Source organism: Oncorhynchus tshawytscha, linkage group LG07 (assembly GCF_018296145.1).
Source record: "Oncorhynchus tshawytscha isolate Ot180627B linkage group LG07, Otsh_v2.0, whole genome shotgun sequence".
Classification (NCBI taxonomy): Eukaryota; Metazoa; Chordata; class Actinopteri; order Salmoniformes; family Salmonidae; genus Oncorhynchus; species Oncorhynchus tshawytscha.
The window spans coordinates 73,367,467-73,389,204 of record NC_056435.1 but is presented as its reverse complement, the minus strand read 5'-3'; the positions used below and the strand labels follow the sequence as shown (position 1 = coordinate 73,389,204).

General features: G+C 47.9%; 1 protein-coding gene across 8 annotated transcripts in view; it reads left to right on the top strand.

Annotated features, from left to right (window-relative positions):
- Nucleotides 1-21,738, top strand: part of pxk (PX domain containing serine/threonine kinase) — a 54,322-nt gene that overhangs the window by 19,320 nt on the left and 13,264 nt on the right. For all 8 annotated transcript variants that reach the window (XM_042324935.1, XM_042324938.1, XM_042324939.1 and 5 more), the window contains 7 exons: nucleotides 2,767-2,871; nucleotides 8,419-8,520; nucleotides 8,943-9,104; nucleotides 10,265-10,382; nucleotides 19,255-19,333; nucleotides 19,518-19,644; nucleotides 20,200-20,286. In XM_042324935.1, coding sequence (XP_042180869.1) covers nucleotides 2,767-2,871; nucleotides 8,419-8,520; nucleotides 8,943-9,104; nucleotides 10,265-10,382; nucleotides 19,255-19,333; nucleotides 19,518-19,644; nucleotides 20,200-20,286 — 780 coding nt within the window. The remainder of the gene's footprint in view (nucleotides 1-2,766; nucleotides 2,872-8,418; nucleotides 8,521-8,942; nucleotides 9,105-10,264; nucleotides 10,383-19,254; nucleotides 19,334-19,517; nucleotides 19,645-20,199; nucleotides 20,287-21,738) is intronic.

Below are 21,738 nucleotides of genomic sequence, written 5' to 3'. Positions count from 1 at the left end.
TAGTGAGCACCAACCCCATATAACATTCCATAACATTCACTATGTAATGTAGTGAGCACCAACCCCATATAACATTCCATAACATTCACTATGTAATGTAGTGAGCACCAACCCCATATAACATTCCATAACATTCACTATGTAATGTAGTGAGCACCAACCCCATATAACATTCCATAACATTCACTATGTAATGTAGTGAGCACCAACCCCTTACAACATTCACTATGTAATGTAGTGAGCATCAACCCCTATAACATTCCATAACATTCACTATGTAATGTAGTGAGCACCAACCCCATATAACATTCCATAACATTCACTATGTAATGTAGTGAGCACCAACCCCATATAACATTCCATAACATTCACTATGTAATGTAGTGAGCACCAACCCCATATAACATTCCATAACATTCACTATGTAATGTAGTGAGCACCAACCCCATATAACATTCCATAACATTCACTATGTAATGTAGTGAGCACCAACCCCATATAACATTCCATAACATTCACTATGTAATGTAGTGAGCACCAACCCCTACAAATGAGTGTCAAACAGAACACTGGAAATCATGTGTATTACAGACAGCGACAACATCAATATGCTAAGCATTGTTACTTACTCCTAATTGAATCTGAATGTATTAATCTTAAATATTCCCATTACACATGTTAATACCTAGTGTGGGGTCAGACTATGGGACTGTAGTTGGTGTGGGCTACATTACATTTCTATCTAACCTCCTGACCAGAAGAAAATCATACTCTGATCTACACATTACATGTAAAACCTTGACCCCCCTCATACTCCTGACTTTTTCCCCACCCTTACCCTTTCTCAAGCTCTCTCTCTGTAGTTCCCGGAGCAATAGGTTGTAGCCTAAGGGTGTATCCCAAATAGCAGCTTATTACCAATGGGCCCTGGCGAAAAGTAGTGCACTGTATAGGGAATAGGGAGCCCTTTGGGTAAACGTAAGAGAGATAGGGTTGGGAAAAATGCGTGACTGCCTGAGCTGAACGCAGTGCAGATACAAAATGTGTTCCATCTCTCTCCGGCTGCGTCCTGAACACTACCCTATTCCCTATATAGTGCCCTACTTTTGACCAGAGCCCTATGTCGTGCACTATGTTGAAAATAGGTTGGCATGTGGGACGTTATCTCTGTCTGTAGCACAACAGAACACAGTTACATTATCCATGCGAAGCATGAGTTTAGTCAGCTGAACATCTCGCCTCCGTTCACTCTCTCCTAGTTAACAGGAGTCATTGGCAATTAATACGCTAACAGAGTTGTGACTCGGGTTTAATACTTCAATGTGCAAGTTTCTGCCTTCGTTCCCAATGGCACCTTGTTGGTCAAAAGTACTGCAATACAGTGGAGTCCCAAATTATTGACACCCTCGATTAAGATTTTAATTACATGTATAAATTTAACCTTTTAACTAGGCAAGTCCACTTTAAACAATGCTACCTAATATAATGTTTACATACCCTACATTATTCATATATGTATACGTATATACTGTACTCTATATCTTCTACTGCATCCTTATGTAATACATGTATCACTAGCCACTTTAACTATGCCACTTTGTTTACATACTCATCTCATATGTATATACTGCACTCAATACCATCTACTGTATCTTGCCTATGCCGCTCTGTAGCATCACTCATTCATATATCCTTATGTACATATTCTTTATCCCCTTACACTTGTGTCTATAAGGTAGTAGTTTTGGAATTGTTAGCTAGACTACTTGTTGGTTATTACTGCATTGTCGGAACTAGAAGCACAAGCATTTCACTACACTCGCATTAACATCTGCTAACCATGTGTATGTGACAAATAAAATTTGATTTGAAGTCAGTTAACAACAAATTCTTATTTACAATGACGGTCAGACCTTGGCCAAACCCGGACGACGCTGGGCCAATTGTGCTTCCTCACTATGGGACTCCCAATCACGGCCAAATGTGAGACAGCCTGGATTCGAACCAGTGACTGTAGTGACGCCTCTTGCGCTGATATGCAGAGTGCCTTAGACCACTGCACCACTCAGGAGCTACGATGAGCAAAATGACTGTGTAAAATTAATAATTCAAACACTGAGCTATATTGTATGCGCCCAGAAAATGGGGGAATTGTATTGTTTTATACTAATTTAATTACTCAGAGAAGGAGATTTTGTTCAACAAGAAATATTATTTTGTTGTTAAAAATAGGTGTCAAATTTGTCATCCCTAAAGATTCTTATAAATAAAGTAATCAAAAGTGTAGTATTTGGTCCCATATTCCTAGCACGCAATGACAACATCAAGCTTGTGACTCTAGAAACGTGTTGGATGCATTTGCAGTTTCATCATTACCAATAACATGGGAGGTTAGCATGATCTTTGACCCACTTAACTTTCTCACTCGTCATTATTCACGACTCATTCAGGATGATTCATAATCATGGTTGTGTCCATGTTAACGTAGACATCTTTAGAAATTATATTCTTATTTACAAAATGACACACTACATTTTATTACCGTCACACAAAATAATCTGAAACACAACCAAAACAAACTGCAAATGCATCCAACATGTTTCTAGAATCGCAAGGCAGACAGAATGGCTGAGTTATTTATGTTGTCTTGAGGCAGACAGAATGGCTGAGTTATTTATGTTGTCTTGAGGCAGACAGAATGGCTGAGTTATTTATGTTGTCTTGAGGCAGACCGACTGGCTGAGTTTTGTTGTTTTTCCTCTCCAGAATCCGTACATCTACCCGGTGACGTTTGCCAACACCAGTGAGTTGTCTGCTCTGGTCATCAGGATGTTTCAAGAAAAAGGCACTCTGAGGGATCTCATATGTAAGGTAAACATATCAAGGTCATCAGGATGTTTAAGGAAAAGGCACTCTGAGGGATCTCATATAAACATATCATCAAGGCTGGGTTGTGTTCATTAGGACACACCATAACAACAAAAACAAAACCAGCGTTTCTTATTGGACAAATTCAAATAATACCTCCCTGTTTCGTGCTTACTGAACATGACCACGGTGCAGCTCTCAGGGTTGACCTGACCGCCGTGCAGCTCTCGGTTGACCTGACCGCCGTGCAGCTCTCGGGGTTGACCTGACCGCGGTGCAGCTCTCGGGGTTGACCTGACCGCGGTGCAGCTCTCGGGGTTGACCTGACCGCGGTGCAGCTCTCGGGGTTGACATGACCGCGGTGCAGCTCTCTGGGTTGACATGACCGCGGTGCAGCTCTCTGGGCTGACATGACCGCGGTGCAGCTCTCTGGGTTGACATGACCGCGGTGCAGCTCTCTGGGTTGACATGACCGCGGTGCAGCTCTCTGGGTTGACATGACCGCGGTGCAGCTCTCTGGGTTGACCTGACCGCCGTGCAGCTCTCGGGGTTGACCTGACCGCCGTGCAGCTCTCGGGGTTGACCTGACCGCCGTGCAGCTCTCGGGGTTGACCTGACCGCCGTGCAGCTCTCGGGGTTGACCTGACCGCCGTGCAGCTCTCGGGGTTGACCTGTCCGCCGTGCAGCTCTCGGGGTTGACCTGACCGCCGTGCAGCTCTCGGGGTTGACCTGACCGCCGTGCAGCTCTCGGGGTTGACCTGACCGCCGTGCAGCTCTCGGGGTTGACCTGAACCCTTCACACTCCTGGGAAATGGCCTATATGGATCTGATTCTTACAGAAGAAAGATGAAAATCATAACCATGGTAGCAATTGAACGGGAAGAATTTGGAGATTATGGGAACATGATTAGACTAAAGGGGAGGACACAACAGCTCACCTGACACATGACTGCATTTTACATGTACTGCACTGCATTTGTTTTATCTATTTTAATTTTTATTTCACCTTTATTTAACCAGGTAGGCCAGTTGAGAACACCTTTATTTAACCAGGCAGGCCAGTTTTATTTAACCAGGTAGGCCAGTTGAGAACACCTTTATTTAACCAGGTAGGCCAGTTGAGAACACCTTTAACCAGGTAGGCCAGTTGAGAACACCTTTATTTAACCAGGTAGGCCAGTTGAGAACACCTTTATTTAACCAGGTAGGCCAGTTGAGAACACCTTTATTTAACCAGGTAGGCCAGTTGAGAACACCTTTATTTAACCAGGTAGGCCAGTTGAGAACACCTTTATTTAACCAGGTAGGCCAGTTGAGAACACCTTTATTTAACCAGGTAGGCCAGTTGAGAACACCTTTATTTAACCAGGTAGGCCAGTTGAGAACACCTTTATTTAACCAGGTAGGCCAGTTGAGAACACCTTTATTTAACCAGGTAGGCCAGTTGAGAACACCTTTATTTAACCAGGTAGGCCAGTTGAGGCCAAGAACACCTTTATTTAACCAGGTAGGCCAGTTGAAAACACCTTTATTTAACCAGGCAGGCCAGTTGAGAACACCTTTATTTAACCAGGCCCAGTTGAGAACACCTTTATTTAACCAGGTAGGCCAGTTGAGAACACCTTTATTTAACCAGGTAGGCCAGTTGAGAACACCTTTATTTAACCAGGTAGGCCAGTTGAACACCTTTATTTAACCAGGTAGGTCAGTTGAGAACAAGTTCTCATTTACAATTGCGACCTGGCCAAGATAAAGCAAAGCAGTTCGACACAGAGTTACACATGGAGTAAAACAAACATACAGTCAATAATACAGTATAAACAAGTCTATATACAATGTGAGCAAATGAGGTGAGATAAGGGAGGTAAAGGCAAAAAAAAAAAGGCCATGATGGTAACGAAATCTGAAAATACTCTGGATACATTTAGTAACACAAGAAGCTATTTTGAGCTTTCCTAGTTGAGGAACTAGAGCAAGCACACTTGTAGTTGTTTTGTTTGGAACACGAACCCTGTATCCCAGCCAGCACACAGTTACTGTTGTTGTTTACGCAATCCAAAAACAGTACGTTTATAAATATCAATCTGGGTCAGGTAGGCGTCATTTTAAAAGCTTGTTCTAATTGCCAACATGACTAGCTAATACGATATTAGTGTTAGGCTTTCACAATGCAATTGAGGAGGCAGACTCAATGCTGCAGGACTGGGTTTTTTAGAATATTAATTTAACTATGTTTCAAAGATTAATCCACCAGGACCCATCAATGTTGAAGAATATATACAGTACATCGTTGGTCACTGGCTTCATTAGGAAATGTGTTGATTTTTGGTTATTTCATTAGGATCCCCAGTAGCTGTTGTGAAAGCAGCAGCTACTCATCCTGGGGTCCACATGAAACATGATATAATATGATATAATATAAAACATTTATAGACTAGAACAGCTCAAGGACAGAACTACACCAACTTAATTCTTTTTTTTTAAAGGCGCACGTAGCCGACATATCAATACATGCAAACTATCTAGGCCAAATAGGGGAGAGGTGTTGCTTTATTTGTTTTTTTTAAAACCAGGTTTACTGTTTATTTGAGCAATAATTGCTTTATATAATACTGTACGCTTTCTTTGTTCTGGATTTGTGGATTGTGAAAAGACCCTGGTGGCATGTGTGGTAGGGTAAGTGTGTGTGTGTGTGTGTGTGTGTGTGTGTGTGTGTCAGAGATGTGTGTAAGTTGACTATGCTGATGTTGTACCCACAATAACAATCCGGACAAACCCCCAACCAAAAACCCTGGATGAACGGAGATATCCGTACCCGCCGAAGTCTCCCCTGCCAGAAGAGTTTAACACATTCTGTGCTCCCTTCGAGCTATCGAGGAAGACTGCCGCTGATCCAGATGACCAGGTGCTTTCGTTTTCCAAAGCTGATGTGATCCACATCAACTGGACTGCAGTAGAGAGTAGGCAGTTTTATGTTCCTTGGGGACTGAGGACTTGACATAGACCAAAACTCTGGTTAAGATGGCGCAACAGCGTCTCTACTTTACTTTTGCATTACGTCCTGGTACCGCTGCACCGTCCAGATCGCCCCGACCGGTAGCATTACGTCCTGGTACCGCTGCACCGTCCAGATCGCCCCGACCGGTTGCACTACGTCCTGGTACGGCTGCACCGTCCAGATCGCCCGACCGGTTGCATTACGTCCTGGTACGGCTGCACCGTCCAGATCGCCCTGACCGGTTGCATTACGTCCTGGTACGGCTGCACCGTCCAGATCGCCCTGACCGGTTGCATTACGTCCTGGTACGGCTGCACCATCCAGATCGCCCGACCGGTTGCACTACGTCCTGGTACGGCTGCACCGTCCAGATCGCCCCGACCGGTTGCATTACGTCCTGGTACGGCTGCACCGTCCAGATCGCCCCGACCGGTTGCACTACGTCCTGGTACGAGAATTGCTTTGCCCACGACAGCAAGGCCCGCCAACGGGTGGTGAAGACGGCCCAGTACATCACTAGGAACGTTCTCCCGCCCATCCTAGAAATCTACTCAACGGTGACTGAGGAAGGCCTGCAGCATCATCAAGGAACACACACCCACGAGCCACGAGCTGTTCACTCCCTTACTGTCAGGCTGACCGTATTAGAGCATGAGGTCCTGATAGAAACGGTCTCTGAGCCTGTTATTATCTACAAGCCACCAGACTGCTGAACACCTGCTCTGTTTCTAACCCCAACAGGACTGACCACCTGCTCTGATTCTAACCCCAACAGGACTGACCACCTGCTCTGTTTCTAACAGGACTGACCACCTGCTCTGTTTCTAACAGGACTGACCACCTGCTCTGTGTACACAGCCATGTTATTGTTACTCAGTACTGGTACTCTCTGTATACAGCCATGTTACTGGTACTCCCTGTATACAGCCATGTTACTGGTACTCCCTGTATACAGCCATGTTACTGGTACTCCCTGTATACAGCCATGTTACTGGTACTCCCTGTATACAGCCATGTTACTGGTACTCCCTGTATACAGCCATGTTACTGGTACTCCCTGTATACAGCCATGTTACTGGTACTCCCTGTATACAGCCATGTTACTGGTACTCCCTGTATACAGCCATGTTACTGGTACTCGTTGTCTATATATTATTGTGTTTTTTCTATTATATTATTTCTAGGGCCTGTAAGTCAGCATTTCACTGTTCCAACACCTGTTGTTTAACCAACGTGACAAATAACATTTGATTTGATAACTGTACTATCAAACACAGTGATCATAAACGTTGACAGAGTATATGACTTGAGTTTTATGATTTGGAAATGTGAAGTGCACGTTTGGACGGGTGTTTTGTCTTGGATGACGTCAGAGCTGTTTTTATTATAATCCTCAACGTCTCATCTTTCTAAATACATGGAGTCGTCTTTAATGTACAGCATTGTCCCTCACTCTGTCAACACAACATTAGCAGAAGTTGCCCAATCAGCAGGAGGGATGGGGCGGGGACTTCTTGTGATGCGCGGTGCTCAAGTTCAGATCGTCAGTCAGTCAAAACCCATAGAGCTGTGAAGCACAGAGCCTGACCTCTGACCTCATGTATAGAATGTTACTGTACAGCCATTGACCTCTGACCTCATGTATAGCGTGTTACTGTACAGCCTCTGACCTCATGTATAGAATGTTACTGTACAGCCTCTGACCTCTGACCTCATGTATAGCGTGTTACTGTACAGCCACTGACCTCTGACCTCATGTATAGCGTGTTACTGTACAGCCACTGACCTCATGTATAGAATGTTACTGTATAGCCACTGACCTCTGACCTCATGTATAGCGTGTTACTGTATAGCCACTGACCTCATGTATAGAATGTTACTGTATAGCCACTGACCTCTGACCTCATGTATAGCGTGTTACTGTATAGCCACTGACCTCATGTATAGCGTGTTACTGTATAGCCACTGACCTCTGACCTCATGTATAGAATGTTACTGTACAGCCTCTGACCTCTGACCTCATGTATAGAATGTTACTGTACAGCCTCTGACCTCTGACCTCATGTATAGCGTGTTACTGTACAGCCCCTGACCTCTGACCTCATGTATAGCGTGTTACTGTACAGCCCCTGACCTCTGACCTCATGTATAGCGTGTTACTGTACAGCCTCTGACCTCATGTATAGCGTGTTACTGTATAGCCACTGACCTCTGACCTCATGTATAGAATGTTACTGTACAGCCTCTGACCTCTGACCTCATGTATAGAATGTTACTGTACAGCCTCTGACCTCATGTATAGCGTGTTACTGTATAGCCACTGACCTCTGACCTCATGTATAGAATGTTACTGTACAGCCACTGACCTCTGACCTCATGTATACGTTCCAATTTAGGTGTTTATTTGTGTCCAAATCTGCCATTTTCAACCCGTATACGGGCAGGAGTGTAAAGAGTTAAAACCATAACTTTTGCTATGTTTTTAAAAAACTTTTTTTTTACACTTCTCATGTTGGTTCATTTTCAACTGAAGCTCTCCTTCCTGACTGTAGGTGAAGCCTAAAGAGGCCTTTATGAGGAAGTACTGCAGCCCCAAGAAGATCCAGGGACTGGAGCTGCAGCAGATCAGGATGTACGGACGACAGATTCTGGAGGTACACACGCACACACGCACGCACACACGCACGCACACACACACCACAGAGTGGTCTGGAGCTGCAGCATATTAAAGACATATGAAAGACCGATTCTGTAAATTTAAACACACAAACAATGAACACTAATATTTATAAAATGTGGTCTTTCATCTCCTCAACCACCCCTGGGACATCACACACACATCACACAGCTCAAGGCCATGTTCCTCACCCCTAGGATTGGGGGCATCACCCTCTGGATCAGACACCAAATTATTCCCCCCCCCCTGCAGCTATTGAATGTCATTTGTCACACTACATGTCACTGTTAAAGCCATGGTCCTTAATTCCCATTTCATTCAATGGCAGTCCAGTCACGTGGTTTTGCTACATGTCACTGTTCAGAGTGAAACCATCCTAAACTCTTTCTTTCCTGTCAGGTTCTGAGGTTCTTCCATGACAAAGGTTTTCCGTACGGTCACCTCCATGCCTCTAACATAGTGATAGAAGACAACACGTGTAAAGTACTGGACATAGAGAACAGCCTCCTGGGCCTGCCCTCGTACTACCGGCCCTACATCACACAGTTCAGGAAAATCAACGTAAGTACTGGACAACCTGCTGGGCCTGCCCTGGTACGGCCTGCCCTGGTACGGCCTGCTGGGCCTGCCCTGGTACGGCCTGCCCTGGTACGGCCTGCTGGGCCTGCCCTGGTACGGCCTGCTGGGCCTGCCCTGGTACGGCCTGCTGGGCCTGCCCTGGTACGGCCTGCTGGGCCTGCCCTGGTACGGCCTGCTGGGCCTGCCCTGGTACCTGGGGCCTGCTGGGCCTGCCCTGGTACGGCCTGCTGGGCCCTGCCCTGGTACGGCCTGCTGGGCCTGCCCTGGTACGGCCTGCTGGGCCTGCCCTGGTACGGCCTGCTGGGCCTGCCCTGGTACGGCCTGCTGGGCCTGCCCTGGTACGGCCTGCCGGGCCTGCCCTGGTACAGTTGGTACAGCGGGATGTGTGTCAGTGGGTACAGTATGGTGCTTGCCACACCAGGGTTGTGGGTTCGATTCCCACGGAGGACCAATATGAAAAAGTAATGGGAATAATGTTTTTTACTACTGTAAGTGGCTCTGGGCGAGACCGTCTGCTGAAAGACTACAATGTCAGTTTTAGTTGTAGTAGTGTCATGAATACAGATCACATGTGAATGTGATACAGTGTCGGACAATACCAACCTTAGAGAGAGGGCGTCACCAGGGAAAACTCAGAGCCCTACTGAAAGGACCAGTTTCACTGACCTAGATGAAACCTGCTCCTAATTTAAAAAATAATTCTCAATGAAGGAATCTCCAGTAAAAGTGTCGAATCAAGGTCTGGGAAGCCAGCCTAAAGGGGATGGATTATAAGTGTTCTGTGGTGACAAGTGTTTTTTTAAATGTCAATCCTGATTCCCAACTAGCGCCCTACTCCCTACATAGTGCACTACTTTTGAGCAGAGCCGCTAGGACTTTGGGGTGCAGACAATGTCTAACCCTGATGTCTAGTTTTTGTTAACCCTGATGTCTAGTTTTTGTTAACCCTGATGTCTAACCCTGATGTCTAGTTTTTGTTAACCCTGATGTCTAACCCTGATGTCTAGTTTCTGTTAACCCTGATGTCTAACCCTGATGTCTAGTTTCTGTTAACCCTGATGTCTAACCCTGATATCTAGTTTCTGTTAACCCTGATGTCTAACCCTGATGTCTAACCCTCTTGCTTCTGTTCACCCTTTCAGACGACAGAGAGTATAGACGTATACTCGTTTGGACACTTACTGTATGAAATGACGTACGGAAGACCTCCTGATGCTGTGCCTGTCGACCAGTACCCTGCTGTGACTTACACCTCAGTGGGTAGGTACCACACCAGTACCCTGCTGTGACTTACACCTCAGTGGGTAGGTAACACACCAGTACCCTGCTGTGACTTACACCTCAGTGGGTAGGTACCACACCAGTACCCTGCTGTGACTTACACCTCAGTGGGTAGGTAACACACCAGTACCCTGCTGTGACTTACACCTCAGTGGGTAGGTACCACACCAGTACCCTGCTGTGACTTACACCTCAGTGGGTAGGTACTAAGATACCTACACTACTAGCCCAATTCTGATCTGTTTCCACTACGCAGTCTTTTGACTGGTGCTGCCTGTGTAAGTTCTTGCATTTTCCTCCTAATGAACATGGACGTTTCCCTGTCCTCTCTCCTGAGGTCCTCTCTCCTGGCGTTTCCCTGTCCTCTCTCCTGAAGTCCTCTTTCCTGGCGTTTCCCTGTCCTCTCTCCTGAGGTCCTCTCTCCTGGCGTTTCCCTGTCTTGGCGTTTCCCTGTCCTCTCTCCTGAGGTCCTCTCTCCTGGCGTTTCCCTGTCCTCTCTCCTGAGGTCCTCTCTACTGGCGTTTCCCTGTCCTCTCTCCTGACGTTTCCCTGTCTTGGCGTTTCCCTGTCCTCTCTCCTGACGTTTCCCTGTCTTGGCGTTTCCCTGTCCTCTCTCCTGGCGTTTCCCTGTCCTCTCTCCTGAAGTCCTCTTTCCTGGCGTTTCCCTGTCCTCTCTCCTGAGGTCCTCTCTCCTGACGTTTCCCTGTCTTGGCGTTTCCCTGTCATCTCTCCTGAGGTCCTCTCTCCTGGCGTTTCCCTGTCCTCTCTCCTGAGGTCCTCTCTACTGGCGTTTCCCTGTCCTCTCTCCTGACGTTTCCCTCTCTACTGGCGTTTCCCTGTCCTCTCTCCTGACGTTTCCCTGTCTTGGCGTTTCCCTGTCCTCTCTCCTGACGTTTCCCTGTCTTGGCGTTTCCCTGTCCTCTCTCCTGGCGTTTCCCTGTCCTCTCTCCTGAAGTCCTCTTTCCTGGCGTTTCCCTGTCCTCTCTTCTGAGGTCCTCTCTCCTGACGTTTCCCTGTCTTGGCGTTTCCCTGTCCTCTCTCCTGAGGTCCTCTCTACTGGCGTTTCCCTGTCCTCTCTCCTGACGTTTCCCTGTCTTGGCGTTTCCCTGTCCTCTCTCCTGACGTTTCCCTGTCTTGGCGTTTCCCTGTCCTCTCTCCTGAGGTCCTCTCTCCTGACGTTTCCCTGTCCTCTCTCCTGAGGTCCCCTCTCCTGACGTTTCCCTGTCCCCTCTCCTGACGTTTCCCTGTCCCCTCTCCTGACGTTTCCCTGTCCCCTCTTCTGGCGTTTCCCTGTCCTCTCTTCTGGCGTTTCCCTGTCCTCTCTTCTGGCGTTTCCCTGTCCTCTCTCCTGGCGTTTCCCTGTCCTCTCTCCTGGCGTTTCCCTGTCCTCTCTCTTGCGCCCTGTCCCCTCTCCTGACGTTTTCCCTGTTTCCCTGTCCTCTCTCTGACGTTTCCCTGTCCTCTCTGCTGGTGTTCCCTGTCCTCTCTCCTGACGTTTCCCTGTCCCCTCTCCTGGCGTTTCCCTGTCCTCTCTCCTGAGGTCCTCTCTCCTGACGTTTCCCTGTCTTGACGTTTCCCTGTCCTCTCTCCTGGCGTTGCCCTGTCCTCTCTCCTGAGGTCCTCTCTCCTGAGGTCCTCTCTCCTGGTGTTTCCCTGTCTTGGCATTTCCCTGTCCTCTCTCCTGACGTTTCCCTGTCTTGGCGTTTTCCTGTCCTCTCTCCTGAGGTCCTCTCTCCTGGCGTTTCCCTGTCCTCTCTCCTGAGGTCCTCTCTACTGGCGTTTCCCTGTCCTCTCTCCTGACGTTTCCCTGTCTTGGCGTTTCCCTGTCTGTCCTCTGTCTTGGCGTTTCCCTGTCCTCTGTCTTGGCGTTTCCCTGTCCTCTGTCTTGGCGTTTCCCTGTCCTCTCTCCTGGCGTTTCCCTGTCCTCTCTCCTGGCGTTTCCCTGTCCTCTTTCCTGAGGTCCTCTCTCCTGGCGTTTCCCTGCCCTCTCTTGACTTTTCCCTGTCCTCTCTCTTGTCGTTTCCCTGTCCTCTCTCTTGACGTTACCCTGTCCTCTCTCTTGACGTTTCCCTGTCCTCTCTGCTGGCGTTCCCTGTCCTCTCTCCTGACGTTTCCCTGTCCTCTCTCTTGACGTTTCCCTGTCCTCTCTGCTGGCGTTCCCTGTCCTCTCTCCTGATGTTTCCCTGTCCCCTCTCCTGGCGTTTCCCTGTCCTCTCTCCTGAGGTCCTCTCTCCTGGTGTTTCCCTGTCTTGGCATTTCCCTGTCCTCTCTCCTGACGTTTCCCTGTCCTCTCTCTTGATGTTTCCCTGTCCTCTCTGCTGGCGTTCCCTGTCCTCTCTCCTGACGTTTCCCTGTCCCCTCTCCTGGCGTTTCCCTGTCCCCTCTCCTGGCGTTTCCCTGTCCCCTCTCCTGGCGTTTCCCTGTCCTCTCTCCTGAGGTCCTCTCTCCTGGTGTTTCCCTGTCTTGGCATTTCCCTGTCCTCTCTCTGACGTTTCCCTGTCTTGGCGTTTCCCTGTCCTCTCTCCTGAGGTCCTCTCTCCTGGCGTTTCCCTGTCCTCTCTCCTGAGGTCCTCTCTACTGGCTTTTCCCTGTCCTCTCTCCTGACGTTTCCCTGTCTTGGCGTTTCCCTGTCCTCTCTCCTGACGTTTCCCTGTCCTCTCTCCTGGCGTTTCCCTGTCCTCTCTCCTGAGGTCCTCTCTCCTGACGTTTCCCTGTCTTGGCGTTTTCCCTGTCCTCTCTCCTGGCGTTTCCCTGTCCTCTCCCTGGCGTTTCCCTCTCCTGGCGTTTCCCTCTCCTGGCGTTTCCCTGTCCTCTCTCCTGGCGTATCCCTGTCTTGGCGTTACCCTGTCCTCTCTCCTGGCGTTTCCCTGTCCTCTCTCCTGAGGTCCTCTCTCCTGGCGTTTCCCTGCCCCCTCTCTTGGGGTTTCCCTGTCCTGTCCTCTCTCTTGACGTTTCCCTGTCCTCTCTCTTGACGTTTCCCTGTCCTCTCTGCTGGCGTTTCCCTGTCCTCTCTGCTGGCGTTTCCCTGTCCTCTCTCCTGACGTTTCCCTGTCCCCTCTCCTGGCATTTCCCTGTCCTCTCTCCTGAGGTCCTCTCTCCTGACGTTTCCCTGTCCTCTCCTGACGTTTCCCTGGCTTGGCGTTTCTCTGTCCTCTCTCCTGGCATTTCCCTGTCCTCTCTCCTGAGGTCCTCTCTCCTGAGGTCCTCTCTCCTGGTGTTTCCCTGTCTTGGCATTTCCCTGTCCTCTCTCCTGACGTTTCCCTGTCTTGGCATTTCCCTGTCCTCTCTCCTGAGGTCCTCTCTACTGGCGTTTCCCTGTCCTCTCTCCTGACGTTTCCCTGTCCCCTCTCCTGGCATTTCCCTGTCCTCTCTCCTGAGGTCCTCTCTCCTGACGTTTCCCTGTCCTCTCCTGACGTTTCCCTGGCTTGGCGTTTCTCTGTCCTCTCTCCTGGCATTTCCCTGTCCTCTCTCCTGAGGTCCTCTCTCCTGAGGTCCTCTCTCCTGGTGTTTCCCTGTCTTGGCATTTCCCTGTCCTCTCTCCTGACGTTTCCCTGTCTTGGCATTTCCCTGTCCTCTCTCCTGAGGTCCTCTCTACTGGCGTTTCCCTGTCCTCTCTCCTGACGTTTCCCTGTCTTGGCGTTTCCCTGTCCTCTCTCCTGACGTTTCCCTGTCTTGGCCTGTTTCCCTGTCCTCTCTCCTGACGTTTCCCTGTTTTGGCGTTTCCCTGTCCTCTCTCCTGGCGTTTCCCTGTCCTCTCTCCTGAGGTCCTCTCTCCTGGCGTTTCCCTGTCCTCTCTCCTGAGGTCCTCTCTCCTGGCGTTTCCCTGTCCTCTCTCCTGAGGTCCTCTCTCCTGACGTTTCCCTGTCCTCTCCTGACGTTTCCCTGGCTTGGCGTTTCTCTGTCCTCTCTCCTGGCATTTCCCTGTCCTCTCCTGAGGTCCTCTCTCCTGACGTTTCCCTGTCCTCTCTCCTGGCGTTTCCCTCTCCTGGCGTTTTACTGTCTTGGCGTTTCCCTGTCCTCTCTCCTGGTGTTTCCCTGTCGTCTCTCCTGAGGTCCTCTCTCCTGGCGTTTCCCTGTCCTCTCTCCTGGCGTTTCCCTCTCCTGGCGTTTCCCTCTCCCCTCTCCTGGCGTTTCCCTGTCCTCTCTCCTGGCGTATCCCTGTCTTGGCGTTTCCCTGTCCTCTCTCCTGACGTTTCCCTGTCTTGGCGTTTCCCTGTCCTCTCTCCTGACGTTTCCCTGTCCTGGCGTTTCCCTGTCCTCTCTCCTGGCGTTTCCCTGCCCTTTCTCCTAATGAACATGAGTCTGATTTTAAAACTGAGTCTGTGTGGCTAAACCACTTGGAGTAAACGGATACCAGACTGCATTCTGGTCAAAGAGTGATGACAGACACAGAAGCCCAGTCTAGAGCTGTGTTCCAATTCTCATAGTAACCGCGCTAGCTGTACTATTTGATGTAAATTTGAGTATATTGAATGCTTATTGGTCATACTATGGATACAGTGAGTATGCCAAAAGTTCCCTGATGATGTACTACATTCGCAAATATACAAAGTAAACAATCAATGAAAAAACTATTTCTGTGCTTTTAGGGCCCATAATGCAATTCTTCCGAAAATGGGCGTGGCTTTACGTTTTCAGCCAATACAAGTTCATTGCTTTAACTAATTATGACTAATGTTAAGGAAATGTTGAGCAATGTAAAAAAAATAAAAAATAAACAAATGACTTTTCAAATAAGTTACGTTACAAGTTATGTTGGGTGACAATTTGTTAGCTACGCTGTCCTTACAAACCACATAGCATTACAGCAGTATGTACCGGTATGATGTTAGCTAGCTACCTAACGTTAGCCTATAGTTAATATACTGGCAACTAACTAACTACCCAACAGTTATTGACTTGATTATTCATGTCATTATTAGCTTAGCTAAGTGGTATAGTCATGCGTTCTCAATGGACATGGATAATGAAGTCATAAGATGTCTAGCTAGTAATTTGTTAGCTATGCTAACAAGCTATTAAGAAGTTGCATAGCAACAGCATCAACCTCCGGTAGACAGGCGAAGCGCTAGTACAATCAACTGAAAGTATACTAAAATGAACTAATAGTATGTAATGTGTATATACTCATTAAGTATACAGTATGTTACTATGGGTATTCGAACACAGCTTAGGGGTTTAACAGAGTATACATGTGGTCTGTGTACAGAAGGGGAAACGGAATAAAATATATTTAAAATTACTACAATGTAAATCCAATAAACAATATTCTATTAATGTCAGTAATGTCAGCAATCTCTATACTCAATTTACAACGAGAAAAATAACACACACAGAATTAACACTACAGTTACATCATCTGGTAGGCTTTGTATGAAATGGTAAGAGAACTGGTGAAGAAAGTTACCCATTTTTCATACAAATGTCTTGTTGCCATGGGGAATAACAAGTGGTTGCCATGGTGAATAATTCAATAATAATTGATAGGACATATAAAAGGAAACATTAGAGTTTACCGGAATCTCTAAATGAAAATACTGGCAGATCAATAAAATGTTCTTGTAGATCTAATTACATTTAGAGGATTCTAAATTCAAATCTAAGGGGCTTTTCTACAGCCGCCCCAGAATTGGTGTAACTAATTCAAACATAGTAAAGGCCTCAATCTTCCTTTTTATCGAAGGCAGGTCTGCGTTGTCTAACACCGCGGCAAGCTTCACCAATTTGGCAACTAGCTGTAGGTAGATTCGATCCTTGACCGCAGTCCGGATTCTTCCATCTGCACCTGGTATCATCTTCACTCTCCGTCTGACCTCCGCAGTCCGGATTCTTCCATCTGCACCTGGTACTGTCTTCACTATCCGTCCGATGGGCCATGAAGCTTGTGGTAGCTGAGTATCCACTATCATGGCCACTTGTCCAACCTTCAAGTCTGGAGTGTCCTTCAGTCACTTCTGACTCTGCTGAAGACTTGGCAAATAGTTCCGCATGAATAAGTGGTCCACCAGGATCTGACCAATGGCATCGTCCAAGAAGCATCATGCAGCCCCATCAAGAGCAGATTAGGTGTAACTGGATGAGGGTCTGCTACGTCTGCTGAAACATAGCCAAGGTGCTTGGAGTTCAGAATACCTTTCACCTCCGTGAGGACATCTTCATGTTGTGATTTTGTCTCCGACTGCTACATGAAGAGCATTCTTCACAGACCTTATTTCCCTCTCCCAGGCGCCTCCATAATGTGGTGCGTTCGGGTAATCTTCTGTTCAGCCAGCTGTTCCTGGAGCGTAGATCCGAGGGCAACGAAGGACTCTTGCAGCTCTCTGTCCGCCCCTCGTAAGTTGGTCCCATTGTCCGACAATCTCAAAGGGTTTTCCTCGTCGGGCAATGAAGCAGCGGGGAGCCATCAAAGGTTTTTGCGTCCATTCTGGTCAGAAGATTGAGGTGGGTGCAGCAAGTGGTGAGGCACTTAAAGATGACTTCCTATCTCACAGTAAGCAGTAAGCAAGGTTCTTGGAGTCAAACAGACAAACAGACAGGCCTGGATGAGATATTTACGGTCAGGGCCCTCCGCGGCTCACAAAATCATTTTTGACCCAAGCCACCCGATGTACCCTGACTTTGAAATACTCCCTTCTGTGCGCAGGTATAGGGCATCCCTCAGCAGCGAAAAACAGAACCAGACAATCATTTGTGCCAGGTGTGATATCCCTCCTAAATAGTAATTTATCGACTCAGTAAGGCCAGCAGGCTAGTCTTTATTATTTTAATTGTATTTTTTAAAATGTTTTATCGGTATGTAACTGTTATGAAAGTTGTTTTGTCAATCTGGTGTTGTATTTGAACACCACTTTAAATGTGTCCATGACACCGCAACAACATGTCCCCATGGGGAAGATAAAGTAAGTAAGGAAAAACTGCTTGTAAAACCAGAGGCAGGATGGAGGGAGGTCTGCCGTCTTCGGAACAACAGGATTTGCTCGCCATTTCCTGCACTCGAGACAGGTGGGTTGATGTCGTTGAATGGCCTCCCGGCCAAGTCTTATCCACAAGGTCCGACAAATCTCGGCAAACATTCTTTCTAGTCCTGGATGTGAGTCCAAAGCGACAGGATGGAGAACGTCAAGAGGCAGGGATTCAGCTTGACGAAGCCGGTTGCCAATCCAAATAAGACCCAGGGCTTTGGTCGTACTCAGGAGACTATGAACAGAGACAGCTGCTCCTCTACTGGCTTGTCGGCTTCAAGGGCCTTGATCTCCTCTGTACTGGCTTGTCGTCTTCGAGGGCCTTGATCTCCTCTGTACTGGCTTGTCGGCTTCGAGGGCCTTGATCTCCTCTGTACTGGCTTGTCGGCTTCGAGGGCCTTGATCTCCTCTGTACTGGCTTGTCGGCTTCGAGGGCCTTGATCTCCTCTGTACTGGCTTGTCGGCTTCGAGGGCCTTGATCTCCTCTGTACTGGCTTGTCGGCTTCGAGGGCCTTGATCTCCTCTGTACTGGCTTGTCGGCTTCGAGGGCCTTGATCTCCTCTGTACTGGCTTGTCGGCTTCGAGGGCCTTGATCTCCTCTGTACTGGCTTGTCGGCTTCGAGGGCCTTGATCTTCTCTGCGAAACTCTCCCGCTGTCCTTTATAAGCAGGAAAGTCTCCACGTCGTGCCTTGAGGGCTTGGGATCACCAACAGTTGAAATCATAGTTTGGTACACGGACTCACAGAGCTCCTTTCCAACTGTGATGAGACGTGCTCCAGTCTACTTTTTACAGGATCAGGAGTAAAGTTGACCTGTCCTCAGAAAGTAAATTTTGCGACATTCAGCGGTGTGCCTCTTCTCTAGCTGTACTGAGCATCACGTGTCAGGTGACTGTTGCAGGGAGCGGTTCCAGAGTCCAGTGGTTCACTCGTGTTAGCTCAGCCAGAGTCCCCTCCCCCCCTCCCTCGTGATGACGTCTGCTGGGTTGTTAGCAGTGTCGTCATATCACCATGGTTGTCTTCATATCACCATGGTTGTCTTCGTCGGGGGCGTGGCTTGCCTGAAGCTGACCTGTTGCAGAGGGCTCACCAGTTAGAATACCCTCTGTAAGCACTTTGAGTGGTTCTTAGAGCGTTGGTAGGGTTGCCTACGTTTTGCTCCAGTCATTTACAGCTGCTGTATCTGCCGTTGTGGACGGTCATCTGGGCCTGGGTCCCTTGGGAGATCTGGTGTCCATCATTCCGGTTCGAAAAGACCATTAAAAGGGAGTCTGATACTCTGTGCGGATAGGTCACTTGGAGTAAACGGATATCAGACTGCACTCTGGTCAAAGAGTGACAGACACAGAAGCCCAGTTTAGGAGTTGAATCTAATTTTGATTTAATTTAATAACGAAACAGAGTATACACGTGGTCTGTGTACAGTGGGGAAACAGAATAAAATACATTTAAAATTACTACAATGTAAATCCAATAAACAATAGTACTTTAATGTCAGTAATGTCAACCATCTCTATACTCAATTTACAATAAGAGAAAAATAACACACACAGAATTAACACTACAGTTACATCATCTGGTAGGCTTTGTATAACAAATGTCTTGTTGCCATGGGGAATAATAAGTGGTTGCCATGGTGAATAATAATTGATAGGACATATAAAAGGAAACATCAGAGTTTACCAGAATCTCTAAATGAAAATACTGGCAGATCAATAAAATGTCTTTGTAGATCTAATTACATTTAGAGGATTCTAAAATCAAATATATGGGGCTTTTATACACTTTCCCTTTCCTCATCTCTCCTGATGTTGTCCTCTCATCTCTCCCGATGTTGTCCTCTCATCTCCTCTCTCCTGATGTGTCCCTGACCTCTCCTCTCTCCGTAGTGTCTGTGCTGCAATCCATCCTGTCCACAGATGCCTGTAAGACTGGGATGCCCACTGTTGCACAACTGCTGCAGACACCGTGAGTAGAGTACATTTCAACAACCCATCCGTGAGAAGATCACATCATAGCCGACCACTGAAGAAGTCGTCACTTTATTTGCCTTCGTAGATAACGTGCAGCACTTGTGTGTTATCTATCTTTGAAAACGGTCAATAATGAAGTCTCTCGCTCTCACTCTCACTCTCACTCTCTGTCCTGGTAGGCTGTTCAGCGATGTGCTGCTGTTTCACTCAGAGAAACTCCAGTTCAAGATCCCCACCAAATTAAGAGACGCCTTGAAATCCGCCAAAGAGTGCATGGAAAAGAGACTCCAAGAAGAGCAGAAAACGGTTGGTATATTTACTCCTTACAGACAGTTTCCTGAAGCCAGAAAAGCTGGGATGGGTGGATGGATGGGTGGGTGGGTGGATGGATGGATGGGTGGGTGGATGGATGGGTGGGTGGATGGATGGGTGGATGGATGGATGGGTGGATGGGTGGGTGGGTGGGTGGATGGGTGGATGGATGGGTGGATGGGTGGATGGGTGGGTGGATGGATGGGTGGGTGGATGGGTGGGTGGGTGGGTGGATGGGTGGGTGGGTGGATGGGTGGATGGGTGGATGGGTGGGTGGATGGATGGGTGGGTGGATGAGTGGATGGATGGGTGGGTGGGTGGGTGGGTGGGTGGGCGGGTGGGTGGATGGGTGGGTGGATGGGTGGATGGGTGGGTGGATGGATGGGTGGGTGGATGAGTGGGTGGATGGGTGGGTGGGTGGGTGGGTGGGTGGGCGGGTGGGTGGGTGGATGGGCGGGTGGACGGATGGATGGGCGGGTGGGCGGGTGGGTGGATGGATGGATGGAACAAGCGATTGATGGATTGATTGGTGTTTGATCATCTCCTCAGAACCAGCAGCACAGGAGGCTGACCAGAGCTCAGTCCCACCACGGCTCAGAGGAGGAGAAGAGGAGGAGGAAGATACTGGCTAGAAAGGTAGAGAACACCGTCACAGGCACGGGCACACCGTCACAGGCACGGGCACACCGTCACAGGCACGGGCACACCGTCACAGGCACGGGCACACCGTCACAGGCACACCGACTGGTACCATACATATCTAGATACGTATGGTTCCTGTGTGGTACCAGTCCATGTATCTAGATACGTATGGTTCCTGTATGGTACCAGTCCATGTATCTAGATACGTATGGTTCCTGTATGGTACCAGTCCATGTATCTAGATACGTATGGTTCCTGTATGGTACCAGTCCATGTATCTAGATACGTATGGTTCCTGTGTGGTACCAGTCCATGTATCTAGATACGTATGGTTCCTGTATGGTACCAGTCCATATATCTAGATACGTATGGTTCCTGTATGGTACCAGTCCATGTTTCTAGATACGTATGGTTCCAGTCCATGTATCTAGATACATATGGTTCCTGTATGGTACCAGTCCATATATCTAGATACGTATGGTTCCTGTATGGTACCAGTCCATGTATCTAGATACGTATGGTACCAGTCCATGTATCTAGATACGTATGGTTCCTGTATGGTACCAGTCCATGTATCTAGATACGTATGGTACCAGTCCATATATCTAGATACGTATGGTTCCTGTATGGTACCAGTCCATGTATCTAGATACGTATAGTTCCTGTATGGTACCAGTCCATGTATCTAGATACGTATGGTTCCTGTATGGTACCAGTCCATGTATCTAGATACGTATGGTTCCTGTATGGTACCAGTCCATGTATCTAGATACGTATGGTTCCTGTATGGTACCAGTCCATGTATCTAGATACGTATGGTTCCAGTCCATGTATCTAGATACGTATGGTTCCTGTATGGTACCAGTCCATATATCTAGATACGTATGGTTCCTGTATGGTACCAGTCCATGTATCTAGATACGTATGGTTCCAGTCCATGTATCTAGATACGTATAGTTCCTGTGTGGTACCAGTCCATGTATCTAGATACGTATGGTTCCTGTATGGTACCAGTCCATGTATCTAGATACGTATGGTTCCAGTCCATGTATCTAGATACGTATGGTTCCAGTCCATGTATCTAGATGCGTATGGTTCCTGTATGGTACCAGTCCATGTATCTAGATACGTATGGTTCCAGTCCATGTATCTAGATGCGTATGGTTCCAGTCCATGTATCTAGATGCGTATGGTTCCAGTCCATGTATCTAGATACGTATGGTTCCAGTCCATGTATCTAGATACGTATGGTTCCTGTGTGGTACCAGTCCATGTATCTAGATACGTATGGTTCCTGTGTGGTACCAGTCCATGTATCTAGATACGTATGGTTCCTGTATGGTACCAGTCCATATATCTAGATACGTATGGTTCCTGTATGGTACCAGTCCATGTATCTAGATACGTATGGTTCCTGTATGGTACCAGTCCATGTATCTAGATACG